This window comes from Carettochelys insculpta, chromosome 14 (assembly GCF_033958435.1).
Source record: "Carettochelys insculpta isolate YL-2023 chromosome 14, ASM3395843v1, whole genome shotgun sequence".
NCBI lineage: Eukaryota > Metazoa > Chordata > Testudines > Carettochelyidae > Carettochelys > Carettochelys insculpta.
This window is the reverse complement of record NC_134150.1, coordinates 3,560,252-3,585,161: the sequence shown is the minus strand read 5'-3', so window position 1 is coordinate 3,585,161 and position 24,910 is coordinate 3,560,252. Positions and strand designations below refer to the sequence as shown.

Genomic DNA, 24,910 nt, shown 5'->3' with positions numbered 1-24,910 from the left:
CCTTTAAGGGAGCGGCTTGCTGTTGAGTCCGCCCTGTGACCCTGTCTGCAGCTGTGCCTGGCACCCTTATTTCGATGTGTGCTACTTTGGCGTGTAGACATTCCCTCACTGCGCCTATTTCGATGTGGTGCTGCGCAACGTCAAAGTTGAACATCGACATTGCCAGCCCTGGAGGACGTGTAGACGTTATTCATCGAAATAGGCTATTTCGATGTCGCTACATCGAAATAAGCTACTTTGAAGTAGGCTTCACGTGTAGACGTAGCCTAGATGAGGATTCTCCATTTACAGTTACTCTTAGTTCTCTCAAGTAACCAGGTCTGAATCCATTTAATACATGTGCACTGATTTTGTACACTGCTAATTTTGTATTCAAAATGCCACATGGTACTAAGTCAAATCCTTTCCAGAAGTCTAAGCACATTATGACACAGCTGTCTCTGCCAACAAAACCTGAATTCTCACCAAAATATATCAAGTTTGCTAGATAAGATCTATTTCCCATATAACCATGTTGACTGACATTAGGCTTCCATCTTTAAATTCTTCACCGATTGCATCCTACGTCAGTTCTCCCTTGATTCTCCTAAGGACAGAAGTCAAGCTAAGCAGCCCATAGTTAACTAGGTCAATCCCATTTGCCTTTTTTCATACACTGGAACAACCCTAAATTCCGTGCTCCCTCCCTCATTCCTCACAAGTCTTCTGAGATATCCTCTGGACTCTAAGCATCACTAAACAGCAACATCAATGACACAGAGCTCCTCGGCCAAGTCTTTTAAAATTCTTGGGCCCAAGTTATCCAGTACTACAGACGTGAAAAAGGTTAGCTTGAGCAGTTGCTGTATAACATACTCTACAGTTACTGTCAGTATAGAAGTACTTTATTATCACTGTAAGCTGCAGTGTTGCAACCGGCTCCTCTGTTAGCATATACAGGTCAAAGCCCTGGAGCTTAACTGGGTGCTGAAGAGGTTCACAGACTATCAAACCTTGCCTCAAGAGGTCCCACCAATTTCTTATTGCAGACTGCAACAACTCTTGCTCATGCATTCTAGCTGCTTACTGCCTTCGGTCTAAGTTACAGCCAACGTTTGGTCTGTACACTTCTGCAGGGCAGGAAAAGGGGCCCAAAATTAGGACTCATTTGGACACATCAGGCTGATTGCCCATTCGGGCATGTTAACCTCTTCTTCCTTCCCCAGCACCTCGCACGTGGGGATAGCAAGACGGTGGCTGATGGACTGCGATAGAGATCACTGAGATCAGCTAGATCACAGGATGGAAAGAGAGGGAACGGCAGCGGGCGGCTACTGCATCCCACCCAGCAATCACGGGCAATGCAATCATTGTCAATTTCACAGCTCTCTGGCCTGCCAGTCCCGCCGCTTCCCATTTATGCTAACCCCTGGGGAAAGCAGAACATCCAGCCACGCTAATGAACAACCGTCCCCCAGCAGCAGCGCGTGGGCCGGGAAACCTCAGGCTGGAGCCCTGACATCAGTGCATGGGCGGAAGGTGGAAGACTGACTTGCCCTAGGCCTATGGGAGGGGATGTTCCTGCACACAGGGCCAAGCTGCTCCTGGGGGCAGAGCTTGCTCAGTCTGTTCCTGGAGCACAGGAAGCTGCTGCCCCGGCTATGTCTATCGGCAGGATTTTTCAGAAATAACTTATTACAATTTTCTAACACAGAGGTCAGCAACCTCCCGGCACGGGTGCCAAGAGTGGCACGTGAGCCGATTGTCATTGGCACGCAAGATGGGAGCTCAGCCCTGCCCCTCCTTTCCCAGGTAGCCGGGAGCTTGTTCAAAGCCAGGCTGCCTATAGACTAACAAAAGACCAGCTAAAGCTACCAACCAACACCTAATGGGGAAAGCTTCATATCTTAATTTATTTATTAATGCAGCTGCCTTAAGTAGGACTATTAGTGACTTCAAAAAATATCACCAGCACTCTGACGGTACATAGAGGTCAAAAGGTCGACTTGCAGCTGTCAGCAAATAGAGCTCAAAGCCCTTTTCAAAGGGCGGTATCGTTATTCCCATTTTACAGAAGGGGAAATAAAGGCACGGCAGAGCAGGGAAGCAGCTTGGGCAACAGTGATACCCATCAAGTCCTGCAGAGATGGCAGAGTTGTTCGCGTCTGTATTATGATGAGACGCAGACCTGCACCGTGCTGCAGTCATTCTTTATTAGCTGTGTGTGTTGTCAGCTGGGAGAGCTGCTCTTCAGAAAAGCCAGACTCAGCAGGAGTCAGCCGGCCCAACACAATTAGATAAGAGCTCTCCACGCAGGGTCCTGCTGAGACGCAGGCTGGTGGAAAGGGGCTTGTTCTCTGTGATCTCTCTAAGAGAGATGGGCTGAAATCGCTCTGCAGCGCATGCAGCAGCTTCCTAGCCCTCCAACCAAGCGGGAGATTTGCAGGCTTTGCATAAAACCAGAGGGCGGGGGGGAGGGAGTAGCCCAGGCAACCGCTGTCATGGAAACAGCAGCTGCATCTGACACTCTTCAGCTTTTAGGGGAGGAAATTGCTAATTTAGCATCTCCCCCACCACACTTCAGCCAATCAACACCTGTTCCACTGCGACTCCTGCTGGGGGTTCTTGGGAGCGCCCCACAGCCAGGGCTCCTGCCTAACGCCCTGAAGCTGGTCCTCAGAGGCACTGGGGACAAAGCAAAGGATGCCCCCCACCAGACCAGGGCTCCATCCCCTACAGTGCCTCCTGCTGGGGCACGCTGGGAGCTCTCCTCTCGGCTCCCACTGAGGAAGGGGGAAATTGGACCAGTTTGTGAGCGGTTGAGACTCTGTGGCCTCCGAAAGGCAGCGACTCCAAGCAGTTGCTTGTGTGACCCGTGCTCCAGGACAACCCCACCGAGCACCCATCCCCTCCCCAGCCAGTGCTCCGGAGACTAAGGAAAGAGCTTGCAGCTATGCCATGCCCCACAGGGCCTCCTTCTGAGAGACATGGGGCAATGCAGTAATGACCCCTGGCCCCACAGTGCCCCCTGCTGGCGGAGGCCGAGAGCGGAGTCGCTGTGAGCGCTACCCCCTTTGCTCCTGAGGGAAGGGATGGAGCAGGAGCGGTCTGTTTTCCTGAAGGCCGGCTCTCTGATCCCACCACTCGCAGAGCACGGCCGCCACAAGGGAGCACACGTGCCAGGAGGAGCCGGGGGAGGCGTGGGCACACACAGACATCTCCTTGATTTGTTTTGGTATAAATGGGAAATGCGATTCAGTAAGATCCAGCCTCCCACGCCGCCGTGCGGAAGAGGAAAGGAGACAGAAAGCATCACAACATGCCCCCGACAAGGACCACAGACACCACGGCAGTGTAAGTATCAGGGCACCACCAACAACACTCTTACGCTAGGGCTGAATTTGGTCCCCTGCACTTCATTGCATTATGGGGCGGGGGGGCTGCTGTTGCATCCCTGGATTTTTTGTACTTCCAATTCCTGACCCCCATCAGAAGCCAGGGCCGCACACACGTACTTGCTCCGTAGTACCGTAATGCGTTAGCTGTCAGCTGCTCTGAAGCTCACGGCTTCAGTCCCATTGATTAACAGGTGCACAGACTATAGCATTGAGAGCACTAGTATTCATCTAGGAGATACGCAAATCCTCGGAGTGGGATCCTGAGCAAAGATCCCACCTCAGCAGCACAGCCTCAGGGCTGTGCCCACAAGCCATTTTGTTCCCCTCGCCCTGGAAGGCCAGGCCTGCAAGGAGGGTGACTGGCCTCAGAGAGCCCAAGCAGGGCAGGACCAAACAGCTGCTGAAACCACAGGGCCAATCGGCACAACAGGAGCAGCCCAGCCAGGCCCAGAAAATAGGCAGAGGGGCTGGACAGTCCGAGGTGGGGCCTTACCTTCCAGTCCGTCTCCACCGTGGAAAGAAAAGTGTCCGAATGTTCCTGGAGGGGAAACAGATCAGAGGGAACCATCACAGCTCATTCAGACACCCCTGCAGAGCAGGGACACATCCCCATCCCCTCATCCCCTCATCCCTACCCTGATGAGCCACAGCACAACCTCCTGCACTGGACCCTGGAGAAGGCTAGGAAGTAATTCACACCCACTCAATGATGGACAGGAGGTCTGGGAGCCCAGGGGAGCGGGAAGCCGAGGTGGTAGGGATCAGAAAGGCAGAGGGCTGCCAGTCCTGGCAGACAACTGAAATGTGCTGTGTGGCTCAGCCTCTGACGCAGGCCTGAGGGCATGGCCTGGGCCACAACTGGCTCTAGAAACCCTACCTGGGGGCACTGACCGAGGTCCTGATAACTCTGCCCCCTACAGGGTTTGTTCAACCACTCCTCTGTGCATGCCCAGCTGCCACCAGCTCAGCCCATGTGAGGGACTGAACCAGGGACCTTCAGAGCCAAAAGCATAAAGATGCGATAGCCTGAGCTAAATGACCAAGGCTCCCTAACCGGGCCTGTAATGCCAGAGGGTCCAGCACACAGAGGAACATGTAACACACTCCCCCAGGGCTTACACACACATCCCACATCTGATGGGAGGCCACCCCAGGAGCCTGGTGAGTGGTCAAAGGCTGCGCTTTTCCAGGGGGGCTGGGATGGAGGTTGGGTGCAAAAGGGAGCTCAGAGTCAGGGGTATGGATGCTGGAGAGAGTGGGGGAGGGAGGGGGTTGTGACGTGGAACAGGGGATTGGGGTGCAGGGGAGGGGGTATGGGTACGGGAGAGGATTCTGGCCAGGTGGATGGGGTGCATAGAAAGGGGTGCAGGGGGGTGCAGGGTCCAGTGGAACACCCCAGTGCAGCACCAAAGCAAAGGTTGAGGCAATGAGCACGGGGGGCCCTGCCCGCCCACACCCAGGCAGTCCCCTGGCTCCCCTCTCTCAGACTGAGGAGGCTGCGAGATGAGCAGACACCCAGAGCTCACACGCAGGCTTTGCAGTCCAGCCTTTCAACTCCCCAGGTCAGACAGGTGCTGGAGACCAGCCCAGGAGAGAACTGGAGGCCCAGACCCCTCACCATTGGGTAAGGCCTTTCCAACAGAGAGAGCCAACCCATGTTTCACAGCAAGCTGGGCCGTGTCTGAGGTGCCTGCAGCGGTGCCTGTTGAACTCGGGACACAGATTACCTGGCTGGGTCTGGCAACCTGTTGGCTCCTTGACTTCACCCAGTTTACCCACCACCCTGGCCTCTGGACAGCAAGACCCTGTAAGTGTGGCATGGGGGAACCGGGGAGACCAGCAGAGACCAAGCTGGGCCCTTGGAGGTCAGCACGAAGGCAAGGAGGAGGGAGTGCCAGAGCTCTCATCCTGCTGGTGGACTTAGGGAGGGACTCAGAGCAGTGGTTCCCAACCTTTTCACTAGTGCAGACCTCCGATCACCCCCTAAACCGTTCACAGACCCCTCATCGCCCCCTAAACCACTCGTGGGGCCCCCATCCGAGCCAATTCCAGCCGCAACGGACATTTCCTTGCCTGAAAAAGGAAACCACGGCAGAGGCTTTCGGACAGCCATTAATCATGTTATTGGAAGAGACTTAAACTTAAAAGTGATAATTGCTTGTAACTTTGCAATTGATTGAAAACTTATTGTCTAGGATCATTTTTAATTGTTTTTTATTTTTTTCACAGACCTCCTGCAATACCCTGGCAGGAACCACTGAGCCATAGGGCCCCAGGAGACAGAGGGAGGGGGAGAAACAAGCCCACCCAAACCAGCCAATAAGAGTGGTTCCAACTGCCACGCGCCCAACCGACCCAGCTCCTCCATCCTGTCTCCTGCACCCACTCACCCCAACAGGCCTCAGGAAGAGGGATGAGAGAATTTTGCTCCCCCCAGTTCTCAGAGACTGTGCTGGGAGCATGGGCTGGCTGCATCTTTCTAGCCTGCACAAAGCAGTCAGCTGGCAGACTGGTACAGCTTCCCTCCCACTCTGCTCTCACCCAATAGGTGTCAGACGGGAGCTTTGCCAGAGATGGATCCCTCCTAAGCTCTAATCACAAAAGGCGCAATTCCAAGCCCTGGTGCGTCATCCCTTGTTCCCAGGCCTGGCCGGGGCAGCTGGGCGACCTTGCACCATTCAGTTGTAACCCCCTGCAGCTGAGCTAGGAGCAAGACTCCAGAGGGAATTCAGGCTGCTATGAAAGGAGCCTTTGAGGAACCAGAATTGGTAGGGAAACCAGATCACCCTGATCTCCTGCCTTTGCATTGTCCACCACCTCACCTGCTTCAGAACCTACTGCCCAGATGGGCACGGCCTGTCACTGCAGCCAGCCTGCATACCATTAGGAACAGACAGGGACTTGATGCTTGGCTGCTACCTCCACAGGGGCCCAGCTGGTGTGTGGACCACAGACGCCTGCATGGTTCAAGCTGCCATTCTTCAGCTCAGCCACATGATGTCATCCTAGTAGCTCTTAACGCAAGTCCAGCCTCCCGCGGTTCCTGTTCAGAGTGGACAAACGCCCCACCTAGGGCTCTGTCTACACTGAAAACATCTAACGTCTAAATAAATTATTTCTGAAAAGAGTGTTCCCACTGCAAGAGCATTTCAAAATGGAGCGTTCGCACCAGAGAGCCCAGGTTCTAAATAAGAGGCATGATGGGAGGCCTCCCTCAAGACCAATGAAGTCATCATGACCTCTGCTTAGTGTACACTGAGTCAAGTTGGAAATTGAAGGGGTAGGGTTGGTGAAAGTCATTTGTTTTGGTGGCAATACTATTTCGAGTTAAATGCCCTGTTATTCCAGAAAAACAGCTTTGCAGTGTGAACGCAAGGGGCTTTTTTCCAGAAAAAAGGGTTTTACTCCGCAAAATAAAAGTCCAGTGTAGCCTGGCCCTAGGTTAGCTCAGCCGTCCTTCTTCCCTGCATCCCCACAAGGAAGACATGCAAAAACCTATGCACCTAATAACAGCTCTTTGGGACAGATGCGTCAGGGTGTCCCAAAATGCCCTGCTAGATTCATGGCTATAGGATAAGGGGTGCGAGGAGAACAATCAGACAAACACATACAGAGAATCAGGCCTAGATCCCTCACATTTGAGTTAAGAAGAGCTCCCCTAGCTGGCAGCAGTAGTAGGTCCCTTATCCACCCTGTTGGCTGAGCCACTAGAGGGCACCATCCCTCACACAGGAAGGCTGTATGTTAAAGACATCCCGTGCTGCTGAGGCCAGGGCAGGGAGGCATTCCATACAATCACTATCTCCTCGCTGGGCCCACGTGCCTCCGGCCTGGGGATTAAGGAGCCCGGCGGGTGGGATGTCCAAGGCAGGGCAAGAAACCAACTCACCAGCTCAGTCTCCTGGCCTCGCAGCAGCGGCTTCTCCTCCGTGAAGCGCAGCTCGTGCAGCCCTGCCATGGTCACTTCCTGCAGCAGCAGCCCTGTAGGAGGGGGAAAAGAAACAGCACACAGGTAGCTGGCTGACAGCCCCCCATTCTAGACCAGCCCACAGGCTGCAGCCTGAGCTTCGGGCAGTAGCCAGCAGCAGAGGGAGCTGCCCAGGCTCAGCTTTCTGACACGGACTGGGGTGGTGTCTGGAGGGGGACTGTGGGCCGAGTACATGGTGGCTCTCACGACTGGCTGTAACCAATCCCCTCACAGGTAGCCTCGGAGAAGGGACCAGGACCTGCCTGGGCCGTGGAGACCAACCCTGGGGGGTGGGTGACACTGGCCCTACTGCTGCCCACGCCAGACTCCTTTGGAGGTTGGGGAGGAGAGGAGGAAGAGAAGGTGGGAGGACGGTCCCAGACTAGAGGCGCTTGCTGCTCCCTTGCCTTCAGCTTGGCGGGTGCGGGAACAAGATGTGACATCTTCTCCCATGTGCTCTGCCAGGAGCTGGCACCCTGGGGTGCACCCTAGGCCCAGAGACCCTCCCCCATGGGAAGACGGGGGCCTGCATGTCACTGAGCAACAGGCTCTCCTTATTTCAGCAAACGCTCCTCCCTAGAGACCTCACCCCCTCTCTGCCTCCTCATAAGAACATAAGAACATAAGAATGGCCATACTGGGTCAGACCAAAGGTCCATCCAGCCCAGCATCCCGTCTGCCAACAGTGGCCAATGCCAGGTGCCCCAGAGAAGGAGAACAGAAGACAATGATCAAGTGATTTATCTCCTGCCATCCATCTCCTGCCCTCGTACTGAAGGCTAGGGCACCATACTTTACCCCTGGCTAATAGCCATTTATGGACCTAACCTGCAAAAATTTATCAAGCTCTTTTTTAAACCCTAATAGAGTCCTGGCCTTCACAGCCTCCTCGGGCAAGGAGTTCCACAGGTTGACTGTGCGCTGTGTGAAGAAAAATTTCCTTTTATCAGTTTTGAACCTACTACCCATCAATTTAATTTGGTGTCCCCTAGTTCTTGTATTATGGGACAAGGTAAACAATTTTTCTATATTCACTTTCTCCACACCATTCATGATTTTATATACCTCTATCATATCGCCCCTCAATCGCCTCTTTTCCAGACTGAAAAGTCCCAGTCTCTCTAGCCTCTGCCCATATGGGACCCGTTCCAAACCCCTAATCATCTTAGTCGCCCTTTTCTGAACCTTTTCTAATGCCAACATATCTTTTTTGAGGTGAGGAGACCACATCTGCACGCAGTACTCAAGATGTGGGCGTACCATAGTTTTATATAGGGGAAGTATGATATCTTTTGTCTTATTATCTATCCCTTTTTTAATAATTCCTAACATCCTATTTGCTTTACTAACTGCCGCTGCACACTGCGTGGATGTCTTCAGAGAACTATCCACTATAACTCCAAGATCCCTTTCCTACTGCCTGCCTTCACTGCTTTGTAGCCACCACCCCGTACAGAGCCAAAGCATCCTCCAGCTCCCATTGCCCAGAGATGCACTTTGCTTAAGGCATAATGATACCCTAGCACGCAAGGTATTTCTACATCCAACTTCTTAGCTCAGCCAGGGACTGACAGCCGGAAGCCCCAGAACAGGCAATGCCGGCAAACAGCAACGTGCAGCGTGACATGAGCAAAGGCGTTCAGCTCAGGGGTCTGTCCCCACCCACTGCTGCTCACAACCAGTCTCAGCTGTAGCTCTCCCCAGAACCCTGACACCCAAAGATAGGTCCCAGAGCGTATCACCCACCAGTTGAATAGCTGTAGTTTTCTGTACGGTTGGCACCTTTCGTTTTCCTGCACCCTACAATGCCGACCCAGCAGCAGAGGTGGGGAAAGTACCCAGAAAGGTTACTTAAGTAGAAGTACAGCTTCTTTGGTGGAAATGTAATTAAGTACAAGTTGCTGTGTCCTTCTGGAAAGCTACTGAAGTAAACTACTGGTTTTTTCACTTCTGGATGCTCGATACTGGATACTTGAGTGCAATCAAGTTGCGATTCTTTTTGACCTTTACTCAAGTCGTTTTCCAGAAAGGAAATTCTGACTTTTTCTTGAAACATGGAGACATATCTATCTCATGGAATTAGAAGGGACCTTGAGAGGTCATTGATTCCAGTCCCCTGCCCTCACAGAGGTAACAAACACCAGCCCTGACAGATTTTTTTTAATTTAACCTGCCCCAAACCCTTGAAAGGCCCTTCAAGGATTGACCTCAGAACCCTGGGTTTACAGGCCAGTGCTCTAACCACTGAGATATCCCTCCCAAAACACACACAAAAAAACAAAAACAACCCCAAAAAAAACAGGTGTACTTTTACTCAAGTAACTTTTAGGGGTATCATCAGGGAATGTTTTCCAGCTCCTGAAGAGCTGACTGCCTCCCTTGCATTCTTGTGGCATGGCTAAATCTGACCTAAAAGGCCACACCCCTTTCCTTTCACAGAATCACAGAATCATAGCGCTGGAAGGGACCTCAGGAGGTCATCGAGTCCAGCCCCCTGCTTCAAGCAGGATCAACTCCCACTAAGTCATCCCAGACAGGACCTTGTCCAGCCGGGACTTAAAAACCAAGACGGATGGAGAATCTACCACCTCTCTGGGCAACACATTCCAGTGCTTCACCGCCCTCCTGGTGAAGTAGTTTTTCCTAATATGCAACCTACACCCTTCCCTCTTCAACTTCAGGCCCCTACTCCTTCTTCTGCCATCTGACTCCACTGAGAACAGTTTCTCACCCTCCTCTTTAGAGCTCCCCTTCAGGAAGTTGAAGTCTGCTATTAAATCACCCCTCAGTCTTCTCTTCCATAAACTAAACAAGCCCAAATCCCTCAGCCTCTCCTCACAGGTCTTGTGCTCCAGAGACTTAATCATTTTTGTTGCCCTCCACAGAACCTGCTCCAGCAAATCTACATCCTTTTTATACTGGGGGGCCCAAAACTGGACACAATATTCAAAATGTGGCCTCACCAGTGCCGAATAGAGGGGAATAACCACTTCTCTAGATCTGCTCAAAATGCTCCTCCTAATGCACCCCAGTATGCCATTAGCCTTCTTGGCTACAAGGGCACCCTTTTTACTCATATCCAGCCTTTCATCCACCATAACCCCTAGGTCCCTTTCCATCGTACTGCTGCTGAGCGAGTCGGTCCCCAGCCTGTAACAATGTTTGGGATTCTTTCACCCCAGGTGCAGGACTCTACACTTCTCCTTGTTGAACCGCATCCAATTTCTTTTGGCCCAGTCGTCCAATTTATCCAGGTCACTCTGGATTCTCTCTCTACCCTCCAACATATCTACCTCTCCCCCTAGCTTTGTGTCATCCGCAAACTTGCTGAGGGTGCAACCCAGTCCCTCGCCCAGGTCATTAATAAAGATGTTGAATAACACCGGCCCCAGAACCGAGCCTTGTGGGACTCCACACCCTTTAAGCCACACCCTCCTCCATCTCTCCAGTGGGCCCCTGCATTACCCCCAAAGACTGTCTCCTTATACCCCTCACCAGCAGCCCTCACACAACCATTTACATCTTCCCATCAGAGTTAAACCCTTTGCATCAAATGGCAAGACTTGGTCACAAATGAGGAGCTTTGGAGCAGAGCAGGACAAAAACCACTTGATGTGCAAATCAAGAGAAGAAAGTGGGGATGGCTAGACCACACTCTTGGAAAGCCATCATCCAGCAGAGTCCAGCAAGCTCTCCCATGGAACCCGCAACAAAAACGCAAAAGAGGAAGACCTTGGACAAAGTGGAGAAGATCTACTGAGATTGAAAGACAACAAGTGGGGTCCTCCTGGGGTAGCTAGAAGTTTACCTATACTCCCCCCCAGAGTACGAGCATTTAAATAATAAATACTAAAGGAACAGACACGTAGTACTCCTGGTACCAACAGCTCCAAATTTACTCACAGGACTGTTTTTCTAACGTGTGGGGAACCCGTGTTCAGAAGCGCTGAAGATGGGAGGTTATTCCCCAGATGCAGACACATTCATTTCAAAGTGCAAAAGCGGGAGATAGGACAGAGGAAGACAAAGCCACTCAGGCTATGTCTATACTAGGGGAAAACTTCGAAATGGCCGTGCTAGTGGCCAAATTGGAGAATACTAATGAGGCTTACTCCTATCAGCTGATGGGAATAAGGGGATTTCAACATTTGCAGGGCCCTTTCAAAAAGGACCCCCATGTAGACGAGCCATGTGTGAGCGAAATGCGGCACTTTCAAAGTGCCGCGGCTGACAGCATGCTAATGAGGCACTGAATATTCACTGCTGTACCTCATTAGTATTCTCTGATTTGGCCATTAGCATGGCAATTTCGAAGTTTTCCCCTAGTGAAACTCCCCTAGAGTTAAAAGTTAGATAAACCATCAAAGTATGTAAAAGAGTCCTTATAATGGGCCAGATAATTGCTGTCCCTGTTCAGACCACGTGTTAATGTGTTGAATTAACTCACATTCATATTCAAATTCAACACATTAACTCGTGGTTTGAACAGGGACAACAATTACCTGACTCATTATAAGGACTCTGTTACATACTTTGATGTTTTATCTAACTCTTAACTTCCCCACACCACACACACCCCGCCTCACTGTCCCTCTGCTCTTCTGTTTTGCCAACCTTGATAACAATTTTTGGACCTCTGTGCTTTATATATTGAGTCTGTTCTGGTAGGGCTATGATCTGAAGAAGTGGGGCTGTCCCATGAAAGCTCATTGCCTAAGAAATTATTTTGTTAGTCTTTAAGACTGCTTTTTTGTTTCAGTCCCAGTTGGGTATCATTACACATTACACAGAGGCAGCTGATGTATCATACAGCAACATTGCAAGGCTGGGCAAAGCAATTAACCTCCAGTCTTGTCCAGTGGTTAGGACACTAGCCTGAGAGTGGGGAGATGGGGATTCATTTCCCTGTTCCGCCACAGACTTCCTAAGTGATCTTCAGCAAGTCACTTAGCCTCTGTAGGACCCAGCTGTACAAAGAGGTTAATACCTCACAGGACAGGGGTGGAGCCATGTTACAAAAACAGATGGAGGGTACTACTGTTAGTGTTACCCAGTTACTCCCATTTATATCTTACTGCAGATTTTCCTGCAGTGACTCAGGCTTGGGAGCAGAATTTGCCTCAATGTGATTTTTATTATATAATCATTTGCCCTTCCGTGGGGAGGACCTCTTTGGCTACGTCTACACTAAGAGAAATCTTCGAAATGGCCATACAAATGGCCATTTCAAAGATTACTAATGAGGCACTGAAATGCATATTCAGCTCCTCATAAGCATGCCGCTGGCCATGGCTCTTTGCAATTGCTGCGTTTCGCTCCCCCGCAGCTTGTCCAGAGCGGGGTCCTTTTCAAAAGGACCCCAGGAACTTCAAAATCCCCTTATTCCTATCTGCTGATAGGAAAAAGGGGATTTTGAAGTTGGCGGGGTCCTTTCAAAGAGGACCGCTGTCTGGACAGGCCGTGCGGGAGCGAAACGCAGCAATTTCAAAGAGCTGTGGCTGGCAGCATGCTAATGAGGCACTGAATATGCATTTCAGCGCCTCATTGGTAATCTTCTAAATGGCCATTTGCATGGCCATTTCAAAGTTTTTGCTAGTGTAGACATGGCCTTAGCCTCTCAGGAACACTGTGAAAGCAAACAGTCAGCATCCCTGGGAAGTAAGGAGTGATCATCCCCGCTGAGGCATGCAGAAGCAAAGTGGTTTGTCCAGGTTCATGCCGTGAATCAGAGGCAGATCTAAAAGCAAGGGCCATGAGTCCCAGCTCCAAGGCATTAAGACTTATTAAAGTCATATTCTTTCCCTACCTAGATTCTAAATCAACAAAAAGTGCAAGAGCCCTGTAATGGGGTAGACTACGCCCTGATGCCTTGCCAAACCCCATCCCTGCGAGAGGAGAAGAAAAGAGGTCCTCCAGGCAGGACAGAGTGGCTGTCTCTGCAGCAGCCAATCAAGACCCAGCAGGCTGGTGTATAAAGGAGTTGCTGGGCTAAGGCCTGGCAGTTCCTCACAGGAGTTTGAGCCAACCAGGTTTACATACTGACTGGGAGACCAGCAGCATTACAGACAGCTCCGAGTGCCAGCTGAGCTTAACACTTGGGTAAGGCCCAGGCCCAAGGGCTGAAGACCGGCCACAAGCCTAATACCAGAACCAACAGCACCATGGACAGGGCTAGTCAAATCCTAGCCTCAGAACCTCAAAGACATCCCCAAAGGCAGCATCCAGATGAAGTGACGCAGGGAGCAAGGAACATACCAGACAACCTTACGCAGCACCCCTTTGCCACAGGGGGGTGTTCACAAGCGTCTGAACCCCGTTACAAGCCCCAACACATACACAAAACAGGGCAGCCTCCCCATTTGTGAGAGCTCACCCAAGTCTCCATGAACAAGAGAGTGTATGCACTGTGGAACAGCCCAGCCCAGGTGCCACACTGGGTCAGCGGCTTATTGGGTCTCCTTCTTGCTAGTCGTGCATCGCAAAAAAATTTTAAGTCCATCAGAAGCGGGAAGTCTGCCCATCGGTGGGGCCACTGGACCATCCAGGGGTAAAGAAGCACTCAAAAAGACAAGGCTATTGCAGAGAAACTAAATTAATTTGTTGCATCAGGGCTGACCCCAATCCTGACACTTCAAGTGCAGAAAGTGGGGGGGCCCGCAAACCTTAAAAATGCCTTTTCTTATAGGCGTGCTTAAAGAAATTTCCCCAAGGTCACAGATTCCTTGACCCTAGGGGACTAGTGCTGCCATCACCAAGTGAAAAAGCCCCCCTTAAAGCCCAAGAAGACACACTTGAATATCTTCCTGTGGGACAACCCCAAGCTCCACCCCTCCTTTAAAAGGGAACTTGAAACAAAAAGGGAAATTAAGCTGTAATCTGTCAGCTGACCCTTTTGGTCTAAGCATGCATATACACAGACACTCCTCTAGGACACAGGAATTAAATCATTGCCTTAAAAAAAGTAATTTATTAACAAAACAAAAGATGAAAAATGTCAAGAAAATAAATAAGCACACTTGGTTGCTGGGTATAACAAAACAACCAAAAACCAACAAGGTTAGAGCATTTAGAATTACTTCCCTGGGATTCATCTTAGAAGTTACAGAGTACAGGGGAAAAATACGTCCACCAACCTAGAAAATCCTCCCACCAAACCCAAAATAAAGATAACCTGATCACATCTAACTAGACGTTTCCTTTCTACTTATATATTGATGTTCTGATTATGATGTGGCCTGGGTATTTTCTGGATTAAACCTACTTTAAAATCAATCATCTTGTTCTTTCTCGCCTTCAGCCACACAAAGATTTTCTCAGCAGGCAACTGCTTCAATTCCAGTGAAACTCTTTTCTCCCATTGGCTTACCTGGCTGCTTCCCTTTCTCTGTGTTTACCCTTTACTGGCATTCATTCATGCCTGTCTTCTATGCAGACGAAGCAAGAGAGGATTCCACACCCAAGCCCTTCTTTTTAGATGAACATGATTTGTTGATGGAAGAGTAAACAAGGGTTTTGCAAAGCAGAATTATCCTCCACCAACCGGTTAGGCTTCTCCAAGGAGGTCAACAAACAGGAGGACAAGGGCATTCTAGTGTCCTGGGAGTTGCAAAAAGCCATTGACAAGATCTCCCAGCAAAGGCTCTTAAGCAAAGTGAGCAATTATGGGATAAGAGAGAAGGTCCTCTCATGAATCGGAAGCTGTTTGAAAGGAAACAAAAGAACAGGACTAAATGGTCAGTTTTCAGAATTGGGAGAGGTAAAGTGTGATGTCCTTCAGGTATCTGTATTTGGACTACTACCGTTCAAGAGATTCATAAATGATCTGGGAAAAAAGGTGTAAACAGTGAGGAGGCAGAGTTTGCAGACGGTACAAAATTACTCAAGAGAGTTAGGTTTGAAGCAGACGATGAAGAGTTACAAACCAATCTCACGAACCTTGGTGACTGGGCAACAAAATGCAATGTTGATAAATGCACACTGGAAAATATAACCCAACTACATATAAAATAATCGGGCCTTCATCAGCTGTTACCATCCAAGTAAAATCTTGGGAATCATTGTATACTTCTCTGGAAACATCCCCTCAACGTGCAGTGGCAGTCAAAAAAGCAAACAGAATGTTAGAAACCCTTAGGAAAGGGTTAGACAATAAGACAGTAAATATCGTAAAGCCACTATATCAATCCATGCACTTGAATACTGGCTATCCTCCTCACACTCAATGGGACTGATGACAATGACAATATGAAGATCTGGTAGTCCCAGCTCAAAAAGATGTATTAGAAATGGAAATGCTACATAGAAAGGGAATCAAAATCATTACAAGAATGGAACAGCTTCCACATGAGGAGAATCACAGAATCAAAAAACACTAGAACTGGAAGGGACGCGAAGAGGTCACCGAGTCTAGAACCCTGTCCTCACAACAAGTGCGTAGCTGGAATCGAAGTATCTGAGGTCGACTTATCAGGCCATCCTCACAAAGGGAGGTTGACGGAGAAACTCTCCCACTGATCTCCTTTACTCTTCATGATAATGAGGAGTCCCAGGGTTGACTGCCAACCTCGATAGCTCCATTTCACGTGTTCCCATTAGGCGCACAAAATCGAGCCCTGGAAGATCGATCCAGTCAGGGTCGATCTTCCAGTAAGTATAGACGTACCCCTAGATACAATCAGCCTGACTCAGTATGGCCATTCTTGTTCTTATGTGGTTGCTAGACCAGTTCCCCACCCATGGCTCTCAAGATCTCACCCTCCAGCTCTCCATATATAGCACCCACCAGACACAGAGAAATCTGAAGACCCTATTCCAATACCCATCCAGAAGTCCACACAGGCATAGAAACTGCTAGCACCAAAACCTTCAAGCATTTGCATCTTGCTTAACTGGGTAAGGCTCCTGCCTGGGAATCAGGAGGCCTCGGGTCTATTCTGGCTCTACCACGGATTACCTATGTAGCCATGCACAAACGACTTTACTGTTCTCTGCCTCTGTTTCCCCATCTGTAGAGCAGGCAGCGTTATACTAGCCCTCCATTGCTGTAGCTGTGCACAAATGACTTAGCCATTCGGTGCCTCAATTTCCCCATCTGTGGAACAGGCAGCATTACACTAGCCCTCCTTTGCAAGCACTGTGTCTGGTGTGGATGTTTACTGGAGGCAGAGCTGACTCACTGAAAGGTGCCCCAAAGCCAGGGCCCTGCATAGATCACTGTGGAGTACACAGAAAGGCAAATATACATAATTCAATAGCAGCCACTTCACTAGCTCTCTCCCTGCCTAACAGGGACAATGGCCGGCAGCAGAGAATCAGCGCAGTATCTTTCAGCAGCTCTGAACAATGGATTATTGGTGTTCCCTGTCTGTTTAATTGACACAGGACGTGGTGCCTGCAGCCAATTAACAGTAAACAAATCACGCTTTGCTAGCACACATTTGCCATTCCACTGTTCTCACCACAATGCTTCCCTGATCTGTGATAGCTGCTGCATGAGTTCCTCTTACCTTCCCTTGATTTGCTCTAGCCCCTTAATGCTGCCTCTACAGCGAGCCATGAAATTCAAGCTAATCTCACCTGTGCAAGCTAAGGTCACTTGTGAACCTCTGAGGACCCAGGGTGTCGCTTAACAGGTGCTTTCTTCCATCCGCAAGGCTCCGTGCCTCCTAACAGGATTTGATCGTATTAAATAACAAGGCCACCCAAAACAGCACTGACCAAGGGGATGTGACAGGCACCACTTAAAGCCACAGACTCAAAGACGTTCAGGGCCGTGCGATGTTCTACACGCGGAAGGTCAGACAGCGTCACTGCAGCATGTGAATGGCCCAGACACCAGGGAAAGAAGGGAGGGCGGCACATTTGGTAGCATTTTTGCAGTCCGTGCTTTGCACACTCAATGTGGGCCCTGCTTGGAACATCTCACCTCCCAAGGAACCCCTGAAATGGCCTCCAAGATCCCATCCGTGGTAGGGCACAACCCTCCCCCAGGTTTTAAATCCAGCTGTGAACCACAGCTGAGGCTAACCATGTTCTGATATGACTTCTTCCTGCTCGTGTGACTACTGCAGTGTCTGCTGCAGAGACAGCCACCCTGCTAGGGTGATCACACAGCTAACACAAGGGTCTCCCGCACAGCCCCCAAGATGGTGAAAACAAGGCTTTATCTTAGAGCGCTCAGTCCCAGCTGTTTAACCTTGTCACTGGTTTGGACAGAGCAGGGCTGTAACATAACTGAAGCAGTCAGTCCTCAAAATAAAAAAACATGACTTAAACAGTGTCAAAGCACCCTCAGCACCATAAGGGCACCCTGGCACAATTACTCGAGCAGAGACACCATCCGGGACATGGTTCCTTCCCTTGACGATGAGGAGCCCTGTTATAACACACCTGGGCCCGGAACACATTTCATAGCAATGATCAGACAGTTATTCTGACAGCCAGGCAGGGCCTTAAGATGACATTAGCTGCGACAGTCCCAGTACACAGTGTGTCGGAAGTGTTAGAATACACACAAGCCAACAATCTACTGGCTTGAAATTTTGTTGACTGGCTCCCTTCCACTTGCGAGTGGTGGGCTCTTAACACAGCGCGGACGCACTGTGCTCACATAGACAAGGGGATTGCCCTGTAGTGTTAAGCCCGGTGTCCGAATTTCACGCCATGCCCTGGTATCACGGGATCTGAGAATTGGGATGACAGTGTGAAACACATTATACATGTTTTAGGACCAGTGCATATAAAGGGCACTGAGCCGGACAACCACTTTTAGCCTGACTCTGACTTTCTGGGCTCTTTGGAAGTTTGAGGAAGACAAAAGGGCTGGAAGGAGAATGGAAAAGCATCGTCCCTGTTAGCTGCTTAAGATCCCAAAGCAGAAATAAAGCAGCTTTGTTCTGAAAGTTGTAATCAAACAATCAGACAGTCCATCTCTTGCAATGGTAGGTAACCTCCCCAACTCCTAACGCAAAGCAGCTTTCTATATTACTCCAGGCTCTCCGCCAGCCACACAGCAGTTGGGGGAACACGCAGCCCTGCCAGGAGTGTAAGCGGAGGAGGAATTTGTGGGTGGTTCAGTGTATTTGGGCTGACAAGTACGTTCCACCAGCAGTTTGGAGTCTCAGGAGATGGAGTAGCTGAAACTGTCTGGACACCGCTCAGCACTGACGTAAGGCACTGTATCTCTCTACCCTGTTCCCTGGCAACTGGCCAGAGGACACAGACCATTCCTCCCTGAACAGAGTCCCTGCCACTGCCAAGCTCCATCATCGCAAATCAGGATTCAGACCTGGCCCCAGCACAGAACCTGCTAGAGCAGTATCTGTGGTCAGATTTCTGTGGTCCTCTGATCAACAACTTACAACGCACTGCATCACACGGTGCTCCTGACCTGGCCTCACCAAGAGGTCATCATCTCACCCCAGCAAATGCCTGTAACAATGCTGCTCCTCCTCCAAAGGGAAATCCTGCAGCAGCCACGCCAGGGTCCTCTTCCGGACAATAGACACCCCAGACTCCTACGGCCAATCAGCAGGCACCGTGGGCTCCCCTGGCCTTGGTGCGCCAATGCCACCCTGCCTTACACCTGTCTCAGCAAACTGTCCCCATGCCCATCCGAGACAGCCCCAGATGGAGCTCACCATGGAAACAGCTGACTGATCTGACTGATGTCCCAGACGGACAGGGAAACCAACTGAGGAGGCGGTAACCTTCCTCTAACCCTTGACTGCCATCCTACTGCAAGGCCTCATGACAGTATCAGACTTACATTAAAAGAGGTAACCAACTAAACAATAGCGCATAACTGGTTAACAGTTTTAACGTGGACTTGGAGTCCTGCTGTGGCCCCAGCTGCCATCCCTGACATGGACAGAGCTGCTCCAACTCGGCATGGGTGGTCACCACTACAGTTCACTGGCGAGGGCCGGTTAACTGGTAAGCATATCAGTGAGCCTCTTGCTGGTTATCATCCCTCCTTCTAATTTCTCCTGGATCACCAGCGAGCAGGAAAAATGTCTTTCCAACGTGCTTCCAAGGCCTGGAGACCGTAACCCACCATTGAGACTTACCGACAAGCTCCCTTGTAGGACATTTAGCTGGCCACCTCCTGAGCAGGTCTGGTCACAGAAAGAACATCAGACCCAGGCTCTGACGCTGATGTAACAATCCTAGTGGGCTAGGACCAATGTTCAATAACCTTTTCCATACACGTGCAGAATAAATTTTATACACACTGAGGCATGGGTGAATGTGCACCATCGACAGCTCTGCTAATCGGGTGGCCGGGATTTGAATCACTCTTGAGCGGCCGCACATTGCACAACTTACAGGGCATGCTGGTTAGGACGAAGCCTTGTTGTAATCTAGTCAGGGCACATCTGTGTGCCAGTGAGACCCCTGACACAGTCAATCTGCCTCTGTAGGTGGAGGGCTCCCACATGGGTTGCCATCTTTCTACCCACAACCCTCCAATCCGGCATCACTGATGAGAGACAAACAAGAAACGGCCGCAGTCTGACCACGGGGAGCAGGAGACAGGGCATTGTCTGTGCTAGGGTGGAGGTTGTGGAAGGTAAGGCCTTATCTACGCTGCTGTGGGCCGTCACCTATGTTACACAACGTCAGCTAAATCGATGTATTGAGGTCTGTTTACCACTGTCTTCATCCCGTTAAGTCAACAGCTGAACATCACCCATCAGCGCTGCTTACACTTCTCATCCAGGTGGAATACTGAGTTGACAGGAGAGAGCACTATGGTCATTTTATCATGTCTTCGTGCTAAACTGAGCGCCCCATGGATTGACTGCTGCCCATCAATCCAGCCTGTAGCAAAAGACATGTTCTCAGCTGGCCACATTCAGAGCCCAGGGCAAATCCCACCTGAGTGAAACAGGCTCATCATGCATACAGGAAAGAAGCCGCCAAGAGAGAGCCGAGTTGCTGAACCCCTGGGGAGCCCATGAGCAGGCAGCTTACGGCCTCTCCTTGTGCCATACTTCCATCCCCAGATTCTGCAGTGACGGGCTCTTACCACAACAGAGAAGACCTGCACTGAAGCAGAGGGAGACACCCACTTGCGCCAAAGCTCAATTTAACTCTACGTAACCCTGCCTGAGCCACAGCTGCCAGGGACTGGCTTCTCCTCGCTGCCAAAAGCAAAGCCTCCTCCAGTCTCCCTCTACCTGTGACAGGCAGGGAGCGCTGATGAATGGACTGGCTACAGGTCACATTGCAGGCCCATCGCGCCAGGCGTTGTACAAACCCAGTGAACAACAGCCCCGTGCCCAGGGAGCTAGCAGACCAAAGCGGCACGTCCTGCAAAGACGATGCAGAATCCTGCCCTGCCGGTGCTGTGCTGGGGCTCACCCACAACCCCTCCGTTCCCTGAGACCCTCTCCCACCAACCCCACAATGCAGGCAAAGGCAGCCGAAGAGAATGCTTGCCTCCTGGAGAAGGAATACACATTCTCTCCCTGAGGTGGCGTTTAGTATTAAGCTGCGGGGAGGGTTCTAAGAAGGAGCACAGGAGGCTAGAAAGGAGCGTGTCCCGATAACAGCAGCGCACGGGGCTCATGCAGCGTCTGCTGCTACGGCCACGAATTACAGCACTGCGCTGGGGAGCTCTGAGCAGACTGCCCGGCTTGCTGGCTCTCCAGCAGGCCGGCCTCCCCAGCTCGGCGACTCATGTGTCTGCATGCCTCCCTGGCGCTGGCGCCGGCTCCTGCTCCTTAAGAGTCCCGTCACGGAGTCACTGGGCTAATAGAGCGATCCTTGGTTGACGGGGAGGAATGAAACCAGCTCCCGGAGGAGCCAGGCCTGGCCTGGTGCCAGATGGACGAGCGACAGAGAGCAGGAGCAATAAGAGGAGGAGGGAGGCTAGGGGAACGTTCAGCAGGAGACCCTGAATCAAGACAGGGTAGAATAAAGCCGCAGCGAAATGGGGAAACAAAGACATTTTGCCTCCATCTATTGCTGGTTGGGGGTGGGCAGGAGGCACTTACATCATCAGATCTTCATAGTCTAAGCTGGAGTACCCCCAGGAGGGGCAGGCACCGCTAGTTTGATGGAAATACCAGGGGAAATCATCCACTTAACACATCTGGGTAGCTTGTTGCGCTGATTTTTCCCCATAGGGCCTGCTCTGCTCCGCTCCCCAACGCAGCTCGGAGAGACCAGAGTCCCCCCATGCTCCCTGAGTCTCCATCTCCACACAGTCCTCCCCACGCTCCCTGTGTCTCCATCTCCACACAGCACCCCAGTTTGGCCAGATCGGAGTGCAAGGGATTGGCCCCTCCTCCAGCACCTCTACAATCCTCATCCCCAAAAGCCCAGGCCTTAAGGCTGCACAGCTGGTGCCAATGTCAGAGGGGAGAGCCCCATACCAACCAAGGAGCACTCCCTACCACTCACTGAGACAGCAGTGTGCTTCACTGCAGGGCACAGGCATAGACCGTAGCATTTCACTGTAGTACAGTCCCCCCGGTTCCCTTCAAGACGAAGCCTTACACATACATCACACAGAGAGGCAGGTGCTGTTGTGAGCTAACGAGATCCCCGGGTACGTCAGCCTTGGCCGCGCGCTCAGGCCCTTTATTTACTGATTGACTCCAGGGGCTGCAGCTGTAACAGAGTGACACTTACTCTCCACACCCCAGTCCCCAGAGCGGGGAAGCAAAAAAGGCAGCCAGACAGCCCAGGAGGCTTTTGCGCAAGAGAGAAAACAGGTGCCTTGACCTGCACTTTCCCTGCCTCTGCTCTGCTAAGAGGGACTTTGGCTTCAGCCATGTCTCCTGACTCCCTTGGTGACACTCCAACAAGGCGGGTGCTCATAAGGTCAGTAGACTACGGACCCAAGGACAGATATCTTGTCTGGGTCCTCCACCCTGTTAGCTGTGGCTTCCCTGCTAACAAACCAGGCTGCCTCCTTCCCCACCTCCAGCTGGTACTGAGCTACAGGGGATTAGCCTCTGAAGGAGACTCGGGTGCTCTTCAAGCCTAGGATGCAGGTGTACAGGGTTCTATTGACCTGGGCAAGTCACAGTGCTGTTCTGTGCCTCAGTTTCCCCATCTGTATAATGGGGATAATGATTCTGCCCTCCTTTGAGGTCCACTGATTGGAAGCACTGTAGAAGAGCGAGGGATTATTATTATTATTATTATTATTATTATTATTACACCCCAAAGATCCTGCCACAACATACCCCCTAACCTCCCTTTGGGGGCTATTACTGCAGAGTACTGGGGTTAGAACTGTTCCTAGGATACAAGCCAATGGGTATGAATCTTGCCCCCCCAAACACGGATTGGAGCTGCAGGCTAACTCGGAGCCCCTCATCTGTCAACACCCCACAAGTCTGGCCCCCAGACACACAGTGCCCCCCACCCTCCCATGCAGAAACTCACTGTCTTGGTACACCCTGAATTGTCCCGTCACAGCATCTTGGCAGAAGCACCGGTGATTGGCGACCAGAAGCAACACAGGGAAAAAACCAAGCAAGCCCTTAATTACTGTGGGCAGTGTGTACCCTACAGTACCTCTCCTCCCTGTCTGACCCTCATGCATAGACCCGGGCTTCAGATCAAGGACCAGTCCTGTGGAGGAGGCAGACAACAACCTGCGTCACAGAGGGCACAACTGTGGCCTCCAGCATGGAGAAATGGCCCCCTTCTCCATTCCTTAACCACCCTCCTCTCCCCAGCAACAGGCAGATCACCAAGCAGGGCGGAAGTCCATACCCCAGAAAAAGCTGCTGCCAGCTGCCTGTCAGCTGGAACTTTGCTTGTCAGGGCAGAAAAACACACACCCGACTTACATGACACCGGCCGCGTCAAAGCACTGCACAAACATTCTCTAGCTAAGCAAAGAGGAGGACTGGGGAAAAGAGGAAGACTGCCCAAAAAAGTGAAACATACTCCGAATTCGTCTGGAATCCTGCAGTCAGCTGACCCAATCCCACTGCCTCCTATTCAGGAGTCCATCAAAAAAAAACCCATTGCTGTCATTTTCTTGTTTAAAGCCTAGCCCACCCTCTCTCTTCGAGACAAGCAGATGACGGAGGGCTCGAGCCAGTGCCTGATGATGTCTGTGGCTGGGGATTTCCCGACTGGCAGGATTTTCCCCCCAAGCCACTATGCCATCGCAGCGCCACAAACTAGCTGCCTTGATTTAAGAGCCTTTGCTTGGGATGGGAAAACCCACTTGTCTGGAGGAGGTAACTCAGCCATCAGCACAGCAGACAAAACAGTGTCTTCACAATCTTGTGAGGGGAAAAAAATATTTAATTTACCTGTTAATAATTCTATCTTATGTCCCAGAACCTTCATTGCGATTCCCGTTCTCCCAACAGGTGAAAGTGACAAGAGGGGAGAGTCTTGGAGCCAGTGAGGAAAATCCACTGGTAGGAGATGATCAGAGTCCTCTGAGCTGAAGGCAGCTTGGATCAGAAATGAGACTGGGCGGCTGGATGGAGTGGGAAGCGCAACATGGAGCGTGTGCGTGGGGTAGAGAAGGACAGACTGTGTGTTTAGTGCAGGTAGGCAAGCGCTTCGTGCGTTGCACAATAAAACCAGGGAGAAAAGCCCTTGCTTATGGTGCACAAATGCCAAGCACTGAAAAAGCCTGGCTCTGCAAGGCTGGGCGAATCCAGGCACAGATGGATGGCCAACCCAGGCAGCGCGCTCAGAGACAAAACATCCCCCCGCTCCCCACTTCTCAAACAAAAGAGCAAAGCTTGCGCTCTCTACACAATAGTTGTCATGTCTGCAAAGCGGGGCGGGGGGAGGATCTGCTGCCAAGCAGGCAGCAACAAGGAGCGCTGGGAAAACAGGGTTTCTTCCCAGCACCAAAGATGGACACCTACCCTTAAAGGCGGGGTGCGGGGGGGGACGATGAAATGGGGCCAGATTTTACCTTCCAGCTCCCGCCTGGATCAACCCGGTGCAGAAGGGAGCTGCAGAGCTCCCCAGGTCCGAGCTGTGCAGAAAGGTTTCCGGGGTGGGGGGCCCACGGGCGCGGAGACAAGCGGGGCGCAAGACTCACCGGATCAGTACGATGCAGGGCGGGGGGGCTCCGGTCCCGCCTCTGCGCCTCTATCTTCGCGGCCTCCTGCGCCCGAGCTGCAAATCCTCGAGCACCTGCAGGTCGCGAGTCCCCCCCCGCGCCCCCCAAAGGAGGAGCAGCCGCACCGAGTCGCCCCCAGTCTCCGTCCCCGGGCGGGGTGGGCTGGGCCAGCCGGAGCAGGGTGGGAATCAACCCACGTGCGTGGGCTCGCCTGGCTCCGGCGGGGAGAGGATGCTGCGGCTGCTGACGGCGCCGGGCAGGCGGGCGCGCAGGCAGGCGGGGCTCCCCCGCTTTGCACGGGCGCTGCACCGCTGCGTCAGGCTGGGGAGGGGACGCGAGGCGCAGGGAGCGGGCGCCCCTCCGGCACTCTTGCGGGGAGCGGCGCGGACAGCACCGGGCCAACTCGCTCTTGCGTGGCTGCGTGGGTGGGAGAGATCGCCCCAGCTCCCCAGCCCCAGGCCCTGATCCTTCCGGCTGGAGCGGTGGGGACTGGGGGGAGGAAGAGGG

The 24,910-nt window shown here is 51.7% G+C and overlaps 1 protein-coding gene across 5 annotated transcripts in view; it reads right to left on the bottom strand.

Annotated features, from left to right (window-relative positions):
• NDRG4 (NDRG family member 4) overlaps window positions 1-24,682 on the bottom strand; it is an 86,004-nt gene extending 61,322 nt beyond the window's left edge. For 2 of the 5 annotated variants that reach the window (XM_075008707.1, XM_075008708.1), the window contains exons 1-3: window positions 22,747-22,921; window positions 7,267-7,358; window positions 3,871-3,915 (exon numbers count right to left, since the gene is read on the bottom strand). In XM_075008707.1, the coding sequence (XP_074864808.1) occupies window positions 3,871-3,915; window positions 7,267-7,358; window positions 22,747-22,906 (297 nt within the window). In that variant the 5' untranslated portion in view covers window positions 22,907-22,921. The other 3 variants (XM_075008709.1, XM_075008710.1, XM_075008712.1) reach the window with 3 other exon arrangements.
• Window positions 24,683-24,910: the final 228 nt, after the last annotated feature.